We start from the raw sequence: 20,847 nt of genomic DNA, 5'->3' as shown, positions 1-20,847 counted from the left end.
ACCTCTCCAGAAATAGCCACCCAGTAACGTGAGTCAGGATCCTAGCCCACCTTAAGGTCCCTCATGCAAACCCCCTCTAAACAGGAGGTGAAAGTATTAGAGGTGTGTGAGGGCAGGGGGGGGGGGGGGGGGGGGGGGGGTGACTGAAATGAAGAGTGACTGAAATGGAAAAACATCAGTGGGGTATTTATAGCCACGATGCAGCAGCGTGAGTGACTCCTTTGGGGCAATTATGAAAATGGAAAAGGTGGTATGTGGAAGAAAGTAATGGAGAGACATGAGTATGTGTGAATCCTCAACCAAAGTGTCACTCCTTAAGGAATTTATACATGGTTGTTTAAAAAAATTATGTCATTCCAATTGTTTCCTGTATTTGCACACACACACAGTATCGGTGTCTCCTCTCCTTCCGAGTCACAGTCATCATCTTTACTGCAGGGAGCAGGAAAATAGATGGAGGATAAAATCCTCTTAATGTTCTCATCTTCTCTCCTCCTCCTTTGTTTTTATTTTATTTTTCTGGCTAATTATGAAGGACAATTCTTACTATTTCGCGACATCTTAAAGACCAAACGAAAAAAATCAATTAATCAAGAAAAATAATCATCAGAGTTGGTTATTATTAGTTGCAACATTGAAAATCCACTCCAACAATAACATGCTGCTTGCACATTATTGCATCACAAATAATAATCTACTGACATGATTTATAACAATACACACTTACAGGTACCATTGTTATGCAATGAGTACTTATTTATTAAGTACATTTTGCTCATACTTTTACATACTTTTAGTTAAGAAACATCTTCTTCAGCAGATGGTGCCCAAACGTCATGAAACGAGTAGATGATCAAATCTCCATTTTTCTTTTCACTTTATGGACTTAAAAGTTCAGAAATGGTAAGTTTGATCCTCTCTAGTTCCACGACAACTGGCCAACATCCACCTGCTGAGGGAGATTATGTGAAAGCCACAGAACAGCTACTAAACGGGCCGTGTGGTGGGATTGCTTCATCAAAGAATGAACTGTTGTACTGCAAATCTTACATCCCCTTGCATGAGATGTTAATGCATATGAGAGGGAAATGCAATTTGTATGTGTGGACAAGTGCATTTATTTATTTCAAAAAGCATATACTGTGATAACTTTTATTGTCTATATATAACGTATTTATAGGTTATAATGTTGCTTTAGGTTCAATGGTGTGGATCCTGTGTGTACTGGTATATACGTGGGTTGGTTATCTTCACCTGCAGATTTACTGGAACAATGTCTGCATGCTCCAAAAAGCTCTGTATAGGCTTTGGTCATCAGTCTTTATCTCCCTTGCCAAATGGGACACACACATTAACACACCCCGCCCAATAGAGGGAAGTTGGGCCTGCAGAGGGGACAATTCACCTTAATTAAGATTTTATGCTCAAAGGATCAGCTCTGCTTGTACTGAACCTGAGGTCCCTTATTAGCCACTGGATGTTAAATTGTCTTTAGCAATGCAGTGTCAGTATGATACTCTTCAACACAAATACACACTTCCTCACATGTATAACATTTAGCTGAGGCTTTCATCCATGCCACATCTCCTCCCCTCATCTCTCCCTCTCGCTCTGTAAAGGAACAGTCCGGCAGTCTATCTGACCGCCTTTGCCCACCCTTTAAGATTTTGAGCTGTGACGTATTTACTAACGGGGACACGCGAGTTTTCACACCGATGCTCCATCTGCTTGCGAGGGCGACTATTTGGGGGAGATAAACTGCGCCTCGCTGGTGAGCCGCTCTTACCGTTTTCTTTCCGGTATCACCCTCACTTGTCAACAAGCGCACCTTCCTGCTGCTCCGGCGCGCGCTCTCCTCTGTCACTCTGAACCTGCAAGATTGTGAATTACATAAAGTCGGCTGGAAGTTTTTCGGACACACTTTCCAACATACAAAAGTGAGATTTTGCCAAAAGATGCTGGATCGTTGTAACAAAACAGCATTGCTCTTTGGATGCCTGGCTTGTCTTGTGGTGACCTCTGTTGTAAATGCAGACGGTAAGTTCATATTTTAAGATTTTGTACTTGAAGAAAATGATACAAAGATAGCCTCCTATAAAAATGTGACAACAAACCACATACTTTATTATAAACTCACAGTTTATTCCCAAAGACAATTAGCCCACGAGCTTTGTATTAGAATATTAGTTTCCTTCAGGAAAGTTAGGGGTTGGTGATGCACGAACCGTTGTGGACTAATCGACACTTGCCTTGCTTTGTGCATTTAGTAATTATGTATTTTTTCTGTAAATTTAACATTTTATCGCAATACAAAAATATATATTTTCGTCGAATTTCGAAATATTTCGAAATATTTACTCTTAGGAACATTTGCTTTAGTGATTCTGAACACCAAATAATGATGATAAAAAAGGTGCTCTACAAGTTGATAAAAAGAATAAAACATCCAATAAAAAAAGAGAAATAAAAGTAGTCAAAAGAAAACCTAGGCTACCACATCAACGTAATGCCTGAATAAGTCTTCATTTGATTTCAATTTCAATTTATTTTATTTCTATATGAGCTTCAAAGCTCAAATCAGAGTCCAGACTTTAACCTCTGATTTGGTTTGATGGTGTGACAATGAGGTGGTGATGAGAGGGACGCATGCGCTCCTGTGATGCTTAAATTGATCACTCCTGTTGCCAAAACTGTATACAGTCAAACTTCTCTATTGAGAACTGCTCCAATGACATGCAAGTGTAACGCTGCTGTTATGTAGAGTACCTTTATACAAAATAATTTGATTTATTCACCAACCTTTTCACAGCTGCCAACATATATATCTAATAACATTGTGAAATGTATTGGGACCTGTCATTTTGTATGTGGTGATAATCTTAATAAGCATAGAAATGTCTTCATTAGTCGATGATTCACACCAGCAGTTCTACTTAAATGCACATCTGTATTGTGGCACACATAGTATGGATTTACATCGATTTTGCGATCAGTCTCAAAATCCACATTTCTCTTCAGGTGAGACAGAAAAGGCAAATTAATATTGTTTAGATTTGATCACAATTGACAAAACACTTTGGCGTTATCCTACAGTCCCAGCCAGTTCTCAGAAGCTCACAGGTCAAATTTAAACTGGCGCTCATGAAAACGTGTATGACTTTGTGCAATATAGGAGGTTAATAAGAGGAAATAGGACGTTTCAGAGGGGGTCCTCTTACTCCCTGCTCTCTCTCTCTTACCTCTCAGGTCGAGTGTTCGTGTTGGACCTGAGAAACTCCTCCGGCCTGCAGGGCTTCAGAGATGCTGAGGCGGCTTGTGCCTCTCGACAAGCCCACTTGGCATCAGCAGAGGAGCTCCATCATGCTGTGGTGGAGTGCTTCTTCTCCCCATGCACCCGTGGGTGGCTCTACGGAGGCACAGTGGGGTAAGGAAAGACGTATTGAGGGTGTTTGTCGCTTTAAGGGACATGTCGGGCGCCTTGAGGTCAAAGGTCATTTTGGTGTGTGTATGCATCTCTGTGAGCGTGACAGCGGTTGCAGGAACGGATGAAAGAGAAAGGAAGTAAAGGCAGCAGCGGCAGTTATAGACAGGATGGGAAGATAGAAGAAGAGAGTGACACATTTCAGGGGGGGGGAGAAAAAGAGAGAGGAAGAGCGGGAGAAAGACTCCTCTGTTCCCTCCTGGAGGAGGAGGGAATTCTGAGCCGGGGTGTCATGTCGACAACTGCCTCCATTTACACCTCTCATCTCCACGGTAACATGACACACAGCTTTCAGCCCCCAGAGACAGACAGACTCCCATGCAGACAAAGAGGCAGGGCTGCTCTGGGCCTGGAGGGAGAGGATGCACTGTTAGTTTATAGTGAGGTGAGTCGTTGGTGTTAATGACAGAGGATACATGAAAAGTACGTGGTCTTTGTGGTTTCAGTATAAGGTGATTCCAGGGCTGTGAGGTACATGCTGTACAGCATTACATAGGTGGTGGTGTGGTGCTTGTGTTGAGTGAAAATACTGCCTTGAATTCTTCAAAGACGAGTGGCTATTTTTGCAATATAAGCATATTGAAATTGAAATAAAGGAACAGTGTGTTGCATTTAGCGGGATCTAATTAAAGTCTAAAGTAATTGATTATTATATTAATAAGAATGCCTTATTCATTATATGATCAGCTTTAGTTTTAAATTGTTCACGTTTTTGCGACGGCCACCATCCTTCTCTTACATGCTTGGCACACGGGAGAAGTTTCATTTGGGAGGCCGCTATGAACCTTTAAGTACAAGTAATCCTTCAACCATTTTATTTCTATATTCCCCCTCCCCCCTATTCCCACCCCAAACTCTTTCAAACTGAAAACAGACACATATTTCTGTGTCAAATTGAAATGTTTACCTCATGATCAAAGCCGTTACAATTCAGTTTCTTAGCAATCAATAGTTGTTGAGACATTTCGGTCTGTCCTAAAGTGGTGACAGACAGACCGACAGACTACCTGTCCCTAGAGCCACACCTCTAGCACGGCTAACTCATGCATGGCTAGCACAAGCATGGCTCCAGACAGGTCATGACTGAATAATTACAACTCTCTGTCATGCTACTAGATAGATTAAAGGGCCCTTAAAGTACTTCCACAAGTGCATTAAGTGTATTGAAAGAGCTAAAGAAGGTATTGGAAGTTTATAAATGTATGATTTTACATTGGTTTATAATGTAATGACTTGGTAAATGAATATAAGAAATACAAATAAATAGATGGAAAGGATTATTCAAAGGAGGAATCATCAGTGTTATGAAACTGAACCTGCTTCAAAATGGTCGTCTGCCTCTGAGAATGACGAACGTCTGGTCAGAGGAAAAGCTGACACTTTTTTTTCTCCTTTCCGTACGCTCCCTGCTCTCTACGTGTTGGCCAGCGGGCATCAGCTTTCACACCTGCTTACCATGTTTCACAGTGTATCACCCATCTATGTCTCTGTGTGTCGAAGCTGAGCTCATCCCTACAACCCATGGCCTCCTCTCTTGCTCTGTCTCAATCCCGTGCCTCACCACAGCACTCGAAAGTGAGCAGAACACATCAGAGAATTTCAAGTTGGTTTTTTTCGGCTGTCATATCCGAAGAGAAGGGTGCCGCATACGAGCCTCTTCTGCTCCTTAAATAAATATGTGTTTTTTTCAGAGGGTAACGCTGTGGTGTAAGTGCCAGTTAACCTGTAGTCTTTGACATACGTTTTAGGTCTGTTGCATAATAACAAGCGCTTCTCAGATGGACGCTCCTACCTTAACGTCTTCCTCTTACCTGTCAATCACAGAGCTGCTGCCACGACAACCAAACACAATAATACCTGCAAACTCGTACAAACACACACGTATCTTTGGGTTTTCCCGGTAATGGTTATGTCACGCAAGGTGAGGGTTTTGAGAAATGGTTCTTCGGTCAGGTGAAGTGTCTCTGATAGAGGTTAATCTTTCTCTCTTTCACACACACACACACGCACGCACACACACACACACACACACACACAGATGCCTCCAGATGCTAGAGTTTAATGTGAAAACAGTATTTTTTTTTGTGTTTTCCTGGCGATTTCTGCCCTGCTGCCTGTTTCTCTCTCAGATTTTTGTCCTTATAAGCTTAAGTTAGCATGGCACAAGCATTCGGTATGACTCACACCACCTCTCACATTCTCACTGCACTGCCAGTCAAATTCTTTCCAATTAGTGCTTTCATTAACTCAGTTACACAAGTACACACAAACACACACACACACACCTTTTCCATTTGATGAAGCTTGATTAATGTTATTACCGTGCAATATTATATGAAAAGTGTAATATGTCTGACTTTTAATTATGTTTCTGAACTCTGCTTTGAATTTTCTTTCCAAATGGAGTCGGGAGCTGCTATGGGAACATGATGTGATTGGCCTGGGAAGTTTGAGTCAGTCTTATCTGGTGCTATTAGATGACAAATGGGCTAGTGATGCTATAAACCTTAATGTGGCAACAAAAATAGACTGTTTACTCAGCATTTATTTTGCCGCAGCTTGTAGGCGCCGTGCGCTGACCGCATTATTCATTTGGTCTCTGTGGAAAGCGTTTTATATTAAGTCCCTGATGTTGTGATTGTTCTATATGAAGTGGGCTGCAACTTAAGGCTTCTGCATGGGAACATCTATTCGTAATGTGCCACAGTGTGATAATATTGTGCCGCCGGCTGCAACTGCTGATAGTGCAGCCTGTCTCAGACATGATGTGTGTTTCTGGACTCTGATGTCACGCTGTAATAATATTTGAATAAGCAACAAATCAGACGGGGACTGAGAAAGCAGCACGTACTGTTTATATCTGTCCGTGTGTGTCGTCATATTTTCTCTATACATATATTAACCAGAGCTGCTGCTTTATTCAGCAGAAATCTCACTTCACTGTTATCAGTAGTGGAGGAAGAATTATTGAGCTCCTTTACGTGTGTAAAAGTACCAATATATTAATGTAACAATACTCCATTGCAACTGAAAGTCCTGCATTCATATTAAGTACAAGTACATAAGTATTATCAACTAAATATACTTAAAATATCAAAATTAAAAGTACTCAATCTGCAGAAAAATGTCCCCTGTGACTGATATATTATTTATTTATAAATTATTATTATTATTAATTAATTAATGAGAGAGGAAAGAAGAAAAAACAAAGTTATGCTACTCTTTTTTTTGGATGTGGGGTAAAAAGTACCATATTTCCCTCTGATATGTAGTGGAGTAGACGTATGAAGTATCTGTCTGTTGATTATTTATCTGTTGATTTCTAGGACCACGGTGTGTAATGTTGTGGGCAGTGCACTGAAGGCAGTGGATGTGAGAACAGAAAACGCCACAGAGGACGCTGCTCACCTGGACGCCTTCTGTATCAAAGACAAAGGTCAGTAAACACACGGTACACACAGATATATACACTCATACACTCATCATTTATAAATCTGTACATAAGTACATGAGTAAGTCATGATCCGGTTATGAATGGATGAGCTTTGTGTGTACAGAGTGTGTATTTGTGTCAGTATGTGTGTGTCTTTACTGAGATCTACTCAGCGTTCCTTATATCCTCCACTTTCAACACTCTCCATCCTGCAACATTGTGTGTGTTTGCCATTTCTGTGTTTCACATTAACACATTCAGAGTTAAAACAGGAGCCTTGAGGAAGTTTGATGGCTTGGTTTTTCCTGAGGGGAGAGTTACATTAACAGGGGGTCCGTTGTAGTATTTTTAGACTTTTGTGCAGAATGAGGGTCCCGTAGATGTCAGAGATGGGGATGAGTTTACAGTTGATGATTTTTTTCGGCAAAGCAAACAATTCTGTCCAGCTGCTTTCTCTGCTGAGCTGAGTTGCCACACAGATATAGAAAAGGTGAGAACACTTTATATCGCTGAAGTGCAGCATCTCCACTCTTTACACCCCAAACCTTTCGAGCTGGCGCAGGAAAAAGAGTCTTAGGAGGGCTTTTTTGATGATTCAGCTGTAGGTGCCTTCCCATTTCAGATAGGAGTAAATTGTTGGAGGCCGTTAATGATCAGTGGTGGGAGAGATTTCCCAACTCTCCAAAAGATGACTGCATGAGATCAGCCCTATACTTACAACCCTATTTAAAAATTCTAAACCTGATTTTTTATTATTTTATAAACAATAACACAGGATTTGATTGTATTTTGAAAAGGTTTTGAAAACTTATGAGTGGCATTTTCTGCTAAATCATTTTGTCAAAAAAACTGTGCTGCCTCTGTAAAACTACCATAACAAATTAGACCAGAGTCAAGACAATACACTGCCTTTATCTCATCCCAGTGGCATTGTTAGTGGTCCTGTTTCTCAAATTAACAACCACATTTTCCAAAAAGCCCATTGCTTCCTGTCCCTTGAGTCATTCTCATCTCTTTCTGTTTACAAATGGGAGAATGATGCTGTAAAGCTGGATAATAATTATGTGTCATGGTTCATTAACCACACTGTGCAGTACTGAATAGGGATTAGAGCATCTCTATACACTAGTTTGTTTTACAACTCAAAACATTTATATTCCACTTTGCATGTTGTATGTTTTTTAAAGATCACATGCATGTCTGTGTTTGCTGTTGACAGGCGTGCCGTGCGGTGACCCTCCATCCTTTCCTAACGCCCGTCTACAGGGCCACACTGGGTATGAGATGGGAGATGAGCTGCTGTACACCTGTGTGCCGGGTTACGCAATGCCCAGTGGACACAGTGCCTTCAGCCTGCTATGCGACAGCTGTGGAGAGTGGTATGGACTAGTGGAGATATGTGTCAAAGGTAAGAAGGTCTTGAAACTGTTCATCTTTGAGAGTGGGACAGAAATGGAGAGAGGCAGAAAGAGAAAGCCCACTTCCTGATGAGATTTTGATTCAAATGAAGCACAATCGTCAGATAAACATTCATTCTGTGAATTCTACTCCAACACAGTTTAAAAAATATAAGTTTCATGTGTACGCCAAATTCCTACCCTGCTTATGTATGTAACTTAAAGATAGTAACATCAGACCATTTTGCCCTCAACATTTGTTGTGTTATGGTTTCAGAATGATGAAGACAGTTGAAGAGCAATTGTCACAAAATAGGATGTAGGCTCTGCAGGATGGCCAACTTGCCAACTATCATGTTTTTCCCAAATGCTGTAGGTCTTGACTGAGCCTCGCTGGGAGCCTCGCTGTTGGCTCCCAGCGTTGTTAGGTGATCGGTGCTTGATTCTTGGCTTTTTGGGAAACAGAGTCTCAGTTGTGAGTAGAGAATGGCTGCTGTGACACTTCAGTGTGACATGCCATAGCGTGGCCCAGTTCATAGCAGAATGCCAGGCCTGTGTCCATGAGTAGCTAACAGGGTCGTACTCATGTTTGTGTGCTACACCAGCGGTTCCTGAACTGTCCCGAGATCAATCTGAGCAATCAAAAAATGATTAAAGAGATAACAAAGGGAAAGCACAAAGTTATATTTACATTACTACTGACTTATTTTGTGTGATATACGTGATACTTTCACCTTGTCATGCCTCTAGAAATCCTCCAAATAACCATGTGACCCCTGTGATAAAGCATCACAAGCAGACAATGCTTTACTTTAAAGGAACAGTTCGACTGTTACTGAGAGTTATTTTAGAAGATTGATTTAAAACAGGAGGAAACATGCTAGCCTGGCTCTGTCCAAAGGTAACAAAATACAACTACCAGCACCTCTAAAGTTGACTAGTTAACACATTATATCTAGTTTGTTTAATCCGCACAAAAACTGAAGTAAAGCCAAAATGTTGCAGTGCTATTTCTCGGCCAGGAGAAGGGACTTCCTCAAGTCTCCGCTGGTTGCCTGGCATTAGCAAAAATAATGAGCTTTAGAGGTGATTGTAGGGTAGCTGTTTCCCCCTGTTTCTAGTCTTTATGCTAAGCTAAGCTAACTGGCTGCTGGCTGTGGCTTCATATTGATGTATAACTTTTCCTTTATACATTAATGATCCAAAAGGTTTGTGAATCCCTGCTCTCAAGTACTTCCACATTGTCAGAATCTAAAAGTTGTGTTTGAATGCAAATGCCTCTTTGATTTTTTTGAGTTGAGTTGTTAATAATTACTGTTCACTTGATGTAACTTTGTCAATGTGTCCTTGTTGTGTTTCTGCAGATAAGACTGAAAATCCGGTGGACTACGAGGACAAGTTCACTGATTCCTATGGAGAGGCAGAGCGCCACGCTGAGAGACCAGAGGAGGCTGGTGAGGTGTACAAGGAGGTGCACAGAGCTGCATACCCGGACGAGGGGAGGAGTCAGGAGCAGCAAGAAACAAGCTTCACTGTCGAAGTAGAGAAGGAGCATCAAGACCAACATGGAGAGCATGATGTTGAAGGAGAGGTGATTGGTATAAAATATGAAGGAGCTGAAGAAGGAGCTGAAAAGGACGATGACCGGGCTGTTGAGGACTTCATAAGCCATCCGAGGTGGGAGCAGGAGAGGAGGGAGGTGGTCAAGACTGATGCAGCCACAGAAGCACCTGTCTCTGTTCTCTCCCAAAAACACCTCTTCTGGTTCCCCTCTGAGGCCTTCCAGGAGGAGGGACATCCTGTCTCCACCGATCCAGACACCCAGACTACACAGAGAGCCCCAGGCGCCCAATCAGAGGAGAGTAAAGAGCGTGACAGCCAAGAAACGCTCCACCACCAGAGTCCAGTTGATGTCGACGACCACGATGACGAGCGAGATGGCTACGATGATCCAGACACAGATGACGGAGACGATCACGATGACAGCAACCATGAAAAACTGGATGCCCATGACGACAGCCACCATGATGATCTAGATGACCACGACAGTCGCCAGGACGAAGACGGCGATCATGTGAAGCATTACATTCCAACTCAGCATGATGATCTGGACAGACGTGACCGCCACGAAGATCATTATGATCACGATGACCATTATGACATGGGCGAACACGAAGAGGGCCGCGATCGTGTTCGCAGCCGGGAGTATGACGAGACTTACGATGTACATGAAAGCTACGAAGAACACGACAACGTCACCGACGATCGTGTCGCCGATGATCGAGAACATCCTGATGGCTCTGAGGAACATCCTGACCCTGATGACCGCGAGGAGCATTACGACCCAGAGGAGGATGACGACGACCGTTACACTGATCACGACGATCATGAACACGATGACCATGACGGCTATGATGATCATGACAGCCATGAAGATGACAATGACGGTCATCAGCATGTAATATTTTCTATCGCAGCGGATGAACATCAGAACGGCACTCAGAAGGGAGCAGAAGGAGAGGCCGCCACAGATGACACCTGGCTGGACGGCTACCCTGTCGTTTCGGAGGAAACAGAAATTGGTGACTCCACAACAGAAAGGGTACGACCAGAGGATACAGAGAGGGGGACAGTTGTTGGGGCAACAGACAGACCCAATGAGGTGGAAATTCGTGGACCGGGCCCTTACACCAGCCTACCAGAGGTGGCCGAGTCTCCCACCACAATGCCTCCCTTAAATCAAGGGGGCGCAGAGGAGATGTGGCCTGGATTCATCCCCAGCGCCGCCCCCTCACAGCCCTCAGACTCTCCCTCATACTCCGACACCCTGGACTACGACACACAACAGGCAGCTCCCACCCACTTCTGGCAGGGTGACCTCACTGAGCACCCCTTCCTCGATCACGGCCCGGTTCCACCGATGCGCGACGGCGACGACGTAGTGATGGAAGAGCACACTTTACACAAGCTGCCCGGTGAGACCGGTGAGAGGGGTGAGATGGAGGGAGATATGGGGGAGGCGATCTGTACAGGAGACAACTGCCCTCCCCGTCCTCCGAGCTCCTCCAGCCGAGGTCCTACGGTGGCAGCGATAATTGTGGCGCTGTGTGCGGTCGCCACGGCGGTTATCGTTGGGGTGTGGTGTTACCGACGGCAGCAGCAGAAGATGAGCTCAGTGTACGAGATGAATGGGAAGGGCCAAAGTCAGACCAGACAGGGCCAACAGATAGAGATGCAGCAAAAAGTGTAAGAGTGACGGATGAGGACAGAGGGACACTAACGGAGGGCAGAGACATTTAGGAGGGATGGGAAGATTCGGATGAATTTGAGAGGAAAGCACAGCCCCTCATCTTGCTAGAAACTACTGCATAATTTAAGAGTTTGGATAGGTGTGAATGGATGAGTTGTGCTACAGCCCTGTTCAAGAGCACCTATGGGATGCAGAGAATTGTGTAAAACAGTAAGAGCTGATGCTTAACACAGTGAAACAAGATGGTAGATCGATTTTAAGGAATTTTAGTCATCTGCATTATACCCTACCCAATATTTTGAAAGCTCTGACATCTAGCTGGACATGTGGAGAGGGTATCTAGACTGGACTTAACTCCAGCAACTGAAAAGGGAGACATTAAGGAATTAACCATCTAGGAAAACCACAAGAAGGCATGCCTGCCCACCTGAATATATGAACTGAGACTTCAAAGCTCTTGGACATTGTTCATTGACTGCTCATTTATTGTTGATTTAGCTGCATTGTTCTCGATTCCCCATCTTTTTCTGTTTGATAAGAACTGTATTCCACTTGTTACTCTAACACTTTGCAGAAGCAGATTTGGGCAGGTAGTGACAAATGAAGCACCAGGCTTCTGTCAAACCAGCAAGAACGGAAAAAAGGATGATGATGATGATGGTTAGACTAGATGAGGGGGTCAAATGAGCGGCATGGGGGAAAGATGTGAGAAAGAAGGTTCCTCTTTTGGTTTTGGCAGTTGGCATCAGTTGGCCAGATTCAGCCCCTGTGTGTGTGTGTGTCTGTGTGTGTGTGTGTGTGTGTCTCAGGTCCGTGCAATCCGCCGGTCAGCGGTATGTCGTGTTTGCTGACGGGATTCAGACCAACCAGAGATCAAACATTGTGGTACTGCCATGGCAACAGAGAGAAACTACAATTCAAAATTTTATGCTGGGGTAGGCAGTTTATTTTTGGCATCATTGGGCAAAACAATCTTCTGCACCTCTTCTTATCTGTTTTCGGGCTTTAGAAAATCAAGCATGTGACTGGAGACTTTGGCCAATCACAGGTCACTTTGGAGAGAGGGCGTTCCTATTGGCTGTATTAGCAACGTTTTCTCTCCATCTCTGAAACGCCGATATTGTAGTCTCAAAGGGCTTTACAGGCCCACAAGTTTGCAAAGAAAACAGGACCGTAATTGTCACAGAATTGCCGCTATGTAATGGCATCAGGGTCAGGTTACTATATGAAACGTGCATCTGGTGGGAGGAGCCTATGACAGAGAGGGGAAAGGTGCAGGAGGAGGAGGACTGTATTTTCAAAGTCTGGCGATTTCTTTTGCCTTTCCAGGGCATTTTTGCCCCCAAAAAATATTGCCTACCGCATCTTTAAAGGATTAGTAATAGTTTGACATATGCTGACGGCTTTAGGGTGTTCAGTGAAAAATGTAGTTTGATTTTTGAGTATTATGTGGAATTGAAGCCTATAACTTTGGGTTAAGATTAGGGCTGGACCACATTCCTTAAAATGTAAATCATGATATTGTTACATTTAGCTACATAATGCTAAATGTAATGCTAAATATTTTTAGTATATCAATGGATTATACTTCCTTATTTGTGTTCTTTTATGTTTGTCCTGATAAAATACAACATGAGAAGTTTAAGAGTGTTATCTGAACTGGACCGGGGAGGATTTGTTAATTTAACGCTATTCTGTACTTAGGAATTCCGACAATTTGCAATATGTGTACATTTAGTTTTGGGTATAACTTTGTAGATTTAGTTTATTGTACAGTCCTTGTTCCAAAAATTAAGGATTGTACAGTGTACTGTAGCTCTGCATGATTTGGTGATATTTGTTTGTGTACTGTGCCAAATACTTGAGAACAAAGGTCAAATATTAAAATAGAAAACCTGATAAAAAAGGAGCAATTGTAAATAAATTCAAATAGCCATAAGAGAGTTTAAACTTACATATTAGAGTTTGTAATTCTGGTGGTGTAAAAAAAGACGACATAAAATATGGCAATAACTAGAAAGTGCTTCACTTCTAATTAATGTCAAAAATGGGCGACAAAGCTTTATGATGTGACGATCATTTAATCTTTCCTCACATCCAGTGTTCTCAGCTGATTTCTAAACATATATATTTTTGATGGTGTTATTTAGTAACATATTTAGTTATGAAATACGTTTCTGTTGGATTTGGACGGGTTATGGGAAAAAATATTTCATCAATCTTTTTGATTTCAGTATTGTGGTGTCTGAAAATGAATTGACACTAAAGTGTTGATGTGGCATGTTTCTGTAAATATGAATCCTTCACTGTAATAATTTGCTGGTCATAGTGAAGCATTACTGGTGTGTGGGGGAATACATTTGACTTGTGTTTCTTCGCCAAGACAGTCGAGCACAGTTGACATTACCTCTTCATGTCTTTGACAGCTCATCTCCACTTCAGTCAAAATGCCCTTTACTTCACCAACTAAAGCCATTTGAACACAAGTGCTGTACTCAATAGCATGAATTGTAGGTTATCGAGGGATGTCTGGTCACACACCAGGTTTGCCACATGAACCATGAACACTGATCATAATCATCCAGACTTGTAAAATACGGAGACTATATTTGGGTTTGGGACCACCTGAGTTATGTGCAAATCATAAGGAATCAGAAAGAAAGCAAAGGACTCTTTTTGACATCGTTGACTCTCATTCACATGATGCTAATATTTCTCCATGCCTGTTTCTTCTTCATCTCAAACAGCGTGATGTGTGTGATGGAAGAAATGTGTACTGTATTTGTGTCACAATAAACTCCTAAACATGTGGTATTAACTCTTGATATCTACTTTTATTTTTGTAATGCTACTTTTTGTAAGATCTGTAATTGAATGGTCCATTGTTTACCATTCACTGTATACGTTTGTGAAAGTGATCAACTTTTAATATTAAGGCGTGACTTTGACCTGTGGCCTTGACTCCCGACAGTCAGCCTTTTATGTAAACTGTTACCTAAGCCCCTTCTAACAGCCGTTATCCCCCATTTCTTTGTGATGTTTCCCAAAAATGTTTAAAAAGGATGAAGATGAATGTCTAAAGAAAAAGAGGGCAGATGAAAAGAAAGAATTGGCGAAGGAGAAGAAGCGGGAATAAAAGAGACGAGTAAATACAGGCAGGAGAGAAATGCAGAGTCAGAGAGAAGCGAACAGTAACACAGCGAGAATGTTCCCCTGTGGGTTTTTTTACATCACCGTGTGACAAACTGCACAGAGACTCAATGTTCAAACATTATTAAACAACTCGGTGTTTTCTCTGGACGTCTCTCTGCTCAGCACAGCCCGGGTCTTGTTTGAAGGACCCTCGCAAACATCCTGCTGTATTAATGCTCCAGTCAAATATCAATGGACTGAAACAGAGTATTATTCGATTGATCAATTAATTCATCATTTAAGTCATTTTTCAAGCACAAATATTAGATCATTCCCTGGTTCCAGCTTCTCAGTTGTGATGATTTTGCTCCTTTTGTTTTGTGTGATAGTAAGTTGATCATTTTATGGTTGGACAGGAAAAACCTGAAGACATGACTTTAGGTTTTAGGATATTGTGACGAGCATATTTAGCTATTTACCAAACAATTAAGCATATTAGTGACTTACTGGCAGATATAGTTGCAGTCCTAGACTAAATAGGTGTTACTCACAACTGATCACATCCCCAACTGTAGTATTACGACAACACTGTAGTGTTTACTTGAAAGACATGTTTGTCGAGTTTTATTATCATTTCATTGTAACCGACAACATACATGATTCACAGTGGAGGAACGGACCCATAAAACAGCAAGTAAAAATGTTTCTATCTTTATTAACATCATTGTCTTTAAATCATTTAGCCACTGTGCTATGTGTTCATACAAAATAGGAAGTTTAAAAAAAATGTTCAGGATGTGGTTCTGCAGGTAAAAACACAGTGACCAATCAGAGCCTCTTGCAAAACCCAATAAATAGGCTACAAACTATGGGGGGGGGGGGGGGGGGGTTGTTGGAGTGGTTTTGTTGTGTGTGTTTCATTTTTTCGGCGGTATTTCCAATTTGGGCAATTCATCACCATCCAGGAACTCATCTATAAACTCCACCACCTCCCCCTGCGGACACACACACACGAAGAAGAAAAAGATAGAGACAACTCAGGAGGGTCTGTTTGAAGTGCATAAGCATTAAATATCTGACTCACAGTTCTATCTGTGATTTCTCACCTGGCATTACTAAAGAGATGACGGCCAAGAACTGACAGGTGTTCGCCACATACAGCATGTAGTCCTGGTTTATACCGGGTGTGCTTGTGCTGCGTCGTAAGAATTTTAAAGAAATGCCAGTGTCTTGCTGCCACCTGATGGCCGTCTGCCACATTGCAGCTTGATAAACACAGAGGCTACATTGTACTGCAGGGTGTCATGTGATCAGACTGAAGAATCCAGGATTTTTCCATAAGTGACACAAGGACAGAGCCTGATCCAAACTCCAACTGATAACATGGGAATCATGCAGGTCTATTTTTAAGGGTAACTTGTTCATTTGAAAGATATGTCCCCGGCTAAAAGCATCCTGTGATGCACTAACACACAAAAAATATGTATTACAAGCACTCACCTCGTCGTCGCTCACCAGGCGCAGTCTGGCGAACTCCAACATCTGTAGCTGCATTGTGGTCTGATTGTAGTACCGCAGTGCCTCCTGTAGCGCACACACACACACACACACACACACACACACACACACACACACACACACACACACACACACACACACACACACACACACACACACACACACACACACACACACACACACACACACACACACACACACACACACACAAGAGCACAGCAGGTAAAATGTGTGTCATACTGAACCAAAGACACAAAACAGAGATAGAAGGCAGAGTGCATGTGCTGAATCAGACATGTAGTTAGTCCAGAGAACCTTAAATTAAATATGCTTTTTTGCTTTATTACTAAGTTACATTCCTAGATTGATATCACTATAATATATGTTTGTTAAATATAAAGCAGACGGTTAGCTTAGCTTAGCACAAAGACTGGACACAAACAAACAGCCCCCTTGGTTCAGTCACAAAGTCTCTGCACATGGCAAAGAAATGTGCACACAGAACCTCAGGTAACACCACAACATAAACAAACAAAATACAACGTTTTAATTAGAGTGCTTTAGAGGCACATTTTGTCCCCCTCAGACAGAGCCGGGCCAGCTGTTTCCCTCTGTTTCAAGTATTTTAGTTAAGCTAACAGGCTGCTGGCGTGTGGTGGCTTTATATTTACTGTACACAGACATGAGAGGGGTGTCAATCTTCTCACCTAACCGACTAAAAGACTCCTTATAAACCTATTTGAACTAAAAAACAGTACGCTTATTTGCTTTCCTGCCATGAGTTACTGTAGATGGGAAGACTGATACCTCTCAAAAGTCTGACCGTGCTAAGCCAGTTAGCTTAGCTTAGCATAAAACTGGAAACAACAGAAAACAGCTAGCCTGGCTCTGTCCAAAGGCAACAAAATCTGCCTACCAGCAACCCAAAAAGCGCACCAATTACAATTTTGTATCTTGTTTGCATATTCATATCGAATATGAACTGGGTGCATAAGATTTGTAGTCATTAATATGTCTCACTGCTCTGGGGATGAAGTCCTCCTCCGTCAGCTCCCACCGGCTTTTGTGGAACTCGTAATAGGCCAAGTTATTCTTCATAACTTCATCGCTGGGGTCAAAGAGCACGTAGCTGGCTGCACACGGTACGGCGTTCTTCAGGTCATTCACTTGAAAACACGATTACAGAACTAAATCCAGGGAATTCAGTCATAATAACACAGTAGACGTTTGGAAACAACACGCTACTCACATTTGTAATAGGCAAACTGCAGGTAGTGGTACATGGTGGCCACGAAATTGTCAACCACGAAACCTCCTACGACAGGTGTCAGGTCACTTTCACAGCTCACTTTCCTGCCAAGGACCTCGATGTAGTGATCTGAAGAGGAAAGGTTCAAAATAATATGATATGATTCAACTTAGGCATTACAAGAAAGTGTTGAAAAAAGGGTTCATTAAATGAGAAAAAGAAGACAGATGCAAAAGGTTTGGATTTTTAACAAAAGAGAAGTGCAGGTATAGATGGACAGGGCAGGAGGAACAGAGTTAGAACACAACATGAACACACATGAACTGACCGGCTATGGAGGGGTAGAAGTCCTTGAAGTCTTTGACGTCCCTGGGGCCCTCGGACGCAGCCAGACACTCGTCGTAGACCTTGAAGAAATCCCGCAGAGACAGCTCCATGTCTGACACCGAAGTACGGAAGTTTTCTCCATTGTATGCCCGCACTGCGCGCACAAACAGGGTCTGCAATCACACACACACACACACACACACACACACACACACAAAGGTGATATTGTTTAATCTGGACATGATTGCATTACTGAAGCATTCCACAAGGTTTAAAGTCCCTTTCTTATTAAAATCAATGGTATTGATCTGTGTTGCTATTGTGACCTATAACAGGAGCAATTGCTGCAATGCTTCTAAACTTAAAACATTATGGCAGAAAATATAAACATGAATATGAGAAGAAAAAAAACAACTGTCTGATTCTGAAAATAGCTCAAATCAGGCACCCAAAGGAAAAGTCATCAATTCAAAGATCGGCCTTGGAATTTTATGAATCAACATTCAAATGTAGATCGACTTGAATAGACTCTTAAAAGCACTCTTATGATTTTTAAAGCATGCATGCAAGCGACAGAAGTAAAGGCTCAGGTAAAGAGGTTTCACACTTGTGGCAACTTACAGCCGTAATACCTCTAGTGTCAAGACCCGCATCTGATAGTTTCTGGATCGCGGTGCTGCGGTTGCAGTGGTCAGTGTATATCTGCTGGGTTCCTATACTTTCTTGCGTATTGTGGGCGACATTGCAGAACCTCCTCTTAACTCATTCCTGCTGGGGCCACTACAGCCCTGTCAAGGACCACTGAAGGGTCCCCAGGCCCTATTTGAATGACTCTCCCCATGATGTGGCCACCTTGGCCATGTTCACCACAGGCTGCTACTCCATCAGCACACCCACACAGCCAATAATAGGATGGATTGTGAATAGTTATATGGATTAACAAAGACATGGGTATGGGTGTGACTCTTGCATGCACGCAGCCTTTCCATGTTTACTCCTCGTTCTGATTCTGTGTGTGTGTGTGTGTTTATGTGCACCTCATAGGATTTGGTCTCCAGGTCTTTGAGGTGTTCCTCGGCTCCAGGCATACTCTTGTAGTAAGCCATGTTCCTCTGCATCATCTCATCGTTTGGGTGTTTCAGCAGGAAGGTGTGGGCAGCAGACACCGCCTTGGCCAGGTTGTCGGACTGGGAGAAATAACACACAAATACACAACAGCTATTAGTTGAGGAAATAAAATAAATGCAATGCAAACACTACACTGTGGTTCAATGTGGAGTGGTTGCAGGGACTCAGTAACTCATAAATCACCAATAAATATTTCCAGAATAACTGAATAGAGGACAATATTTTAGATCACTAGAAATGAATGTTGGTTTTGTCAATTGTCAGGTCAAATCAAAACTATTTATGTATTCAGGGGTTTCCTCTTGATTTGTCACACCTCTGTTTCCATGGCAACATAAGCCTAAAATTAGGCCAAATCATTTTCCCAACATTTGACTCTAAATAAACTGTGATTCATAACTTAGTCCTAAATCTAAAATAGCTCCCTTGTAGAAATGACGACAAGTTAAATGTTTTTTGTTTGTTTCTTTATTTGTGTTTCTTTTCCTTCTTAATAGGAAGGACAAGAAAACTCAAGCAGGTAAAAAGTCCAGGACCTCCCCTCGTGCAGAACTGAATTTAACACTAACAGATCTGTGCATCCGTGGCATGTAGGTGACGTCAGAAAGCAAAGACGCGAAATAACACCGTCAGTGACGTTGAGAAAGAAAGTGCGGCTGCATTGAAAACCATCACCTTATACTGAGTATCATAACAAGGTAAACAAACGTGTACAACTACACAAGTCCAATGTTTGGAACCCCTCGGCCCTCCTCGTGACCCCACATATTAAACGCATATGTAACGTGCTTACTTTGAAGTACGCAAACTGCAGGTATTTGTACGGCTCTCTCTCCTCAAATTCAACGATGGTGTCCCGGCTGGGCATGGCCTGCCTGAAAGCGGGCAGCCCCTGTTTGCAGCGCTTCAGGCACTGCGCCCTCTTCATAACGTTACCGAACGCCCGCAGCTCTGGAAACTCCGCAAACTTCTGCTCGTCTTCCAGCCTCACAGAGCTGCAGTTGAGGTTGCAGAAGGCCTCGCTGTCCCGCAGCAGCCGGTAGAGCCGCAGAGACACCTCTATGTACTCCACCGTCTCCTTCCACTTCTCTCCGGTGTACTGGTCCAGTGCGTACTTGTAAGCGGACTCCAGGGGCATCAGCTCGTGCCTGGGGAAACTCCTGAAGCTGTATTTCTCATACTGGGAGTTCACCACAGAGATGAAAAATGCGAGTACAAGCGCTGAGAAGAGTTGGGAAGAAGCGGACGGTGCCATTTTTAAGTTTGGTTAATGGTGGACTGGGGGTGGTCCCGGAGTGGGAGCGTGGGTCTCTAGGACCGCCTCAAGTTCCACGACGTATCCGGAGAAAGCCTCCCCACCCCCGGGCGCAAAAGGCTGGAACGGCCGCTCCAGCGGGTGGGGGCTGCTGGAGCTGCTCCTCCCACTAACGCACACGAGTAAATCACTGCTGTTGTTCTGTCCTTTTACAGGACAAGTAACAACCTGACAGAGAAAAGAGCTTTTAGACTTTAACTTCACAAGTGAGGGAGAACATCCTGTACTTTATAGATAAGGGACAAGGTCATTTAGCCATTTCTTTAAACTTCAGGACTGACCAAGAACATATTATTCAATAAAACTCTTGAAACTCCGTCACTAATTAAACCCCTGCAATGGTGAGAGTGATGTGTCCCTCCCACTGCCACGTAGAGACATTCCTGTCTGGTCTGCCCCCCTCAACAGGCCTGAACCCCACCAGCACAACAGTCAGGATCCATGTAGAGCATCATCTAAGGACAAACGTTATGTGTTCTGCTAATTTGACTACAATTCAGACCTGCGTATCCATCTTTGGATGTGTGCGTATCATTGTGATTTAAATGGACACAGAAGGGGGGGGGGGGGGGTCGTTTGCAGATGTGTGGAGACCCCTACGTTACCACGTTGACACA

At 42.9% G+C, this 20,847-nt stretch overlaps 3 protein-coding genes across 3 annotated transcripts in view; 2 read left to right on the top strand and 1 right to left on the bottom strand.

Moving 5' to 3' along the window:
- Positions 1-20,847, top strand: part of LOC142965140 (uncharacterized) — a 282,605-nt gene that overhangs the window by 213,693 nt on the left and 48,065 nt on the right. The gene's annotated exons all lie outside the window — the stretch shown is intronic.
- On the top strand, positions 1,956-11,561 carry susd5 (sushi domain containing 5). The gene is made up of 5 exons (XM_076105618.1): positions 1,956-2,037; positions 3,247-3,424; positions 6,808-6,917; positions 8,134-8,322; positions 9,676-11,561. The coding sequence occupies exons 1-5, from the start codon at positions 1,956-1,958 to the stop codon at positions 11,559-11,561; spliced, it is 2,445 nt and encodes an 814-aa protein (XP_075961733.1).
- Positions 15,590-20,170, bottom strand: crtap (cartilage associated protein). The gene is made up of 7 exons (XM_076106286.1): positions 19,709-20,170; positions 18,825-18,974; positions 17,789-17,960; positions 17,461-17,589; positions 17,232-17,377; positions 16,194-16,277; positions 15,590-15,688 (listed from the first exon to the last, which is right to left on the bottom strand). The coding sequence occupies exons 1-7, from the start codon at positions 20,168-20,170 to the stop codon at positions 15,611-15,613; spliced, it is 1,221 nt and encodes a 406-aa protein (XP_075962401.1). The 3' UTR covers positions 15,590-15,610.

The sequence above is a fragment of the Anarhichas minor genome, unplaced genomic scaffold (assembly GCF_050575085.1).
Source record: "Anarhichas minor isolate MPS153535 unplaced genomic scaffold, ASM5057508v1 ptg000033l, whole genome shotgun sequence".
In the NCBI taxonomy this organism is placed as follows: Eukaryota; Metazoa; Chordata; class Actinopteri; order Perciformes; family Anarhichadidae; genus Anarhichas; species Anarhichas minor.
Note: the sequence above shows the minus strand (reverse complement) of the source record. Positions and strands in the feature narration are given on the sequence as shown.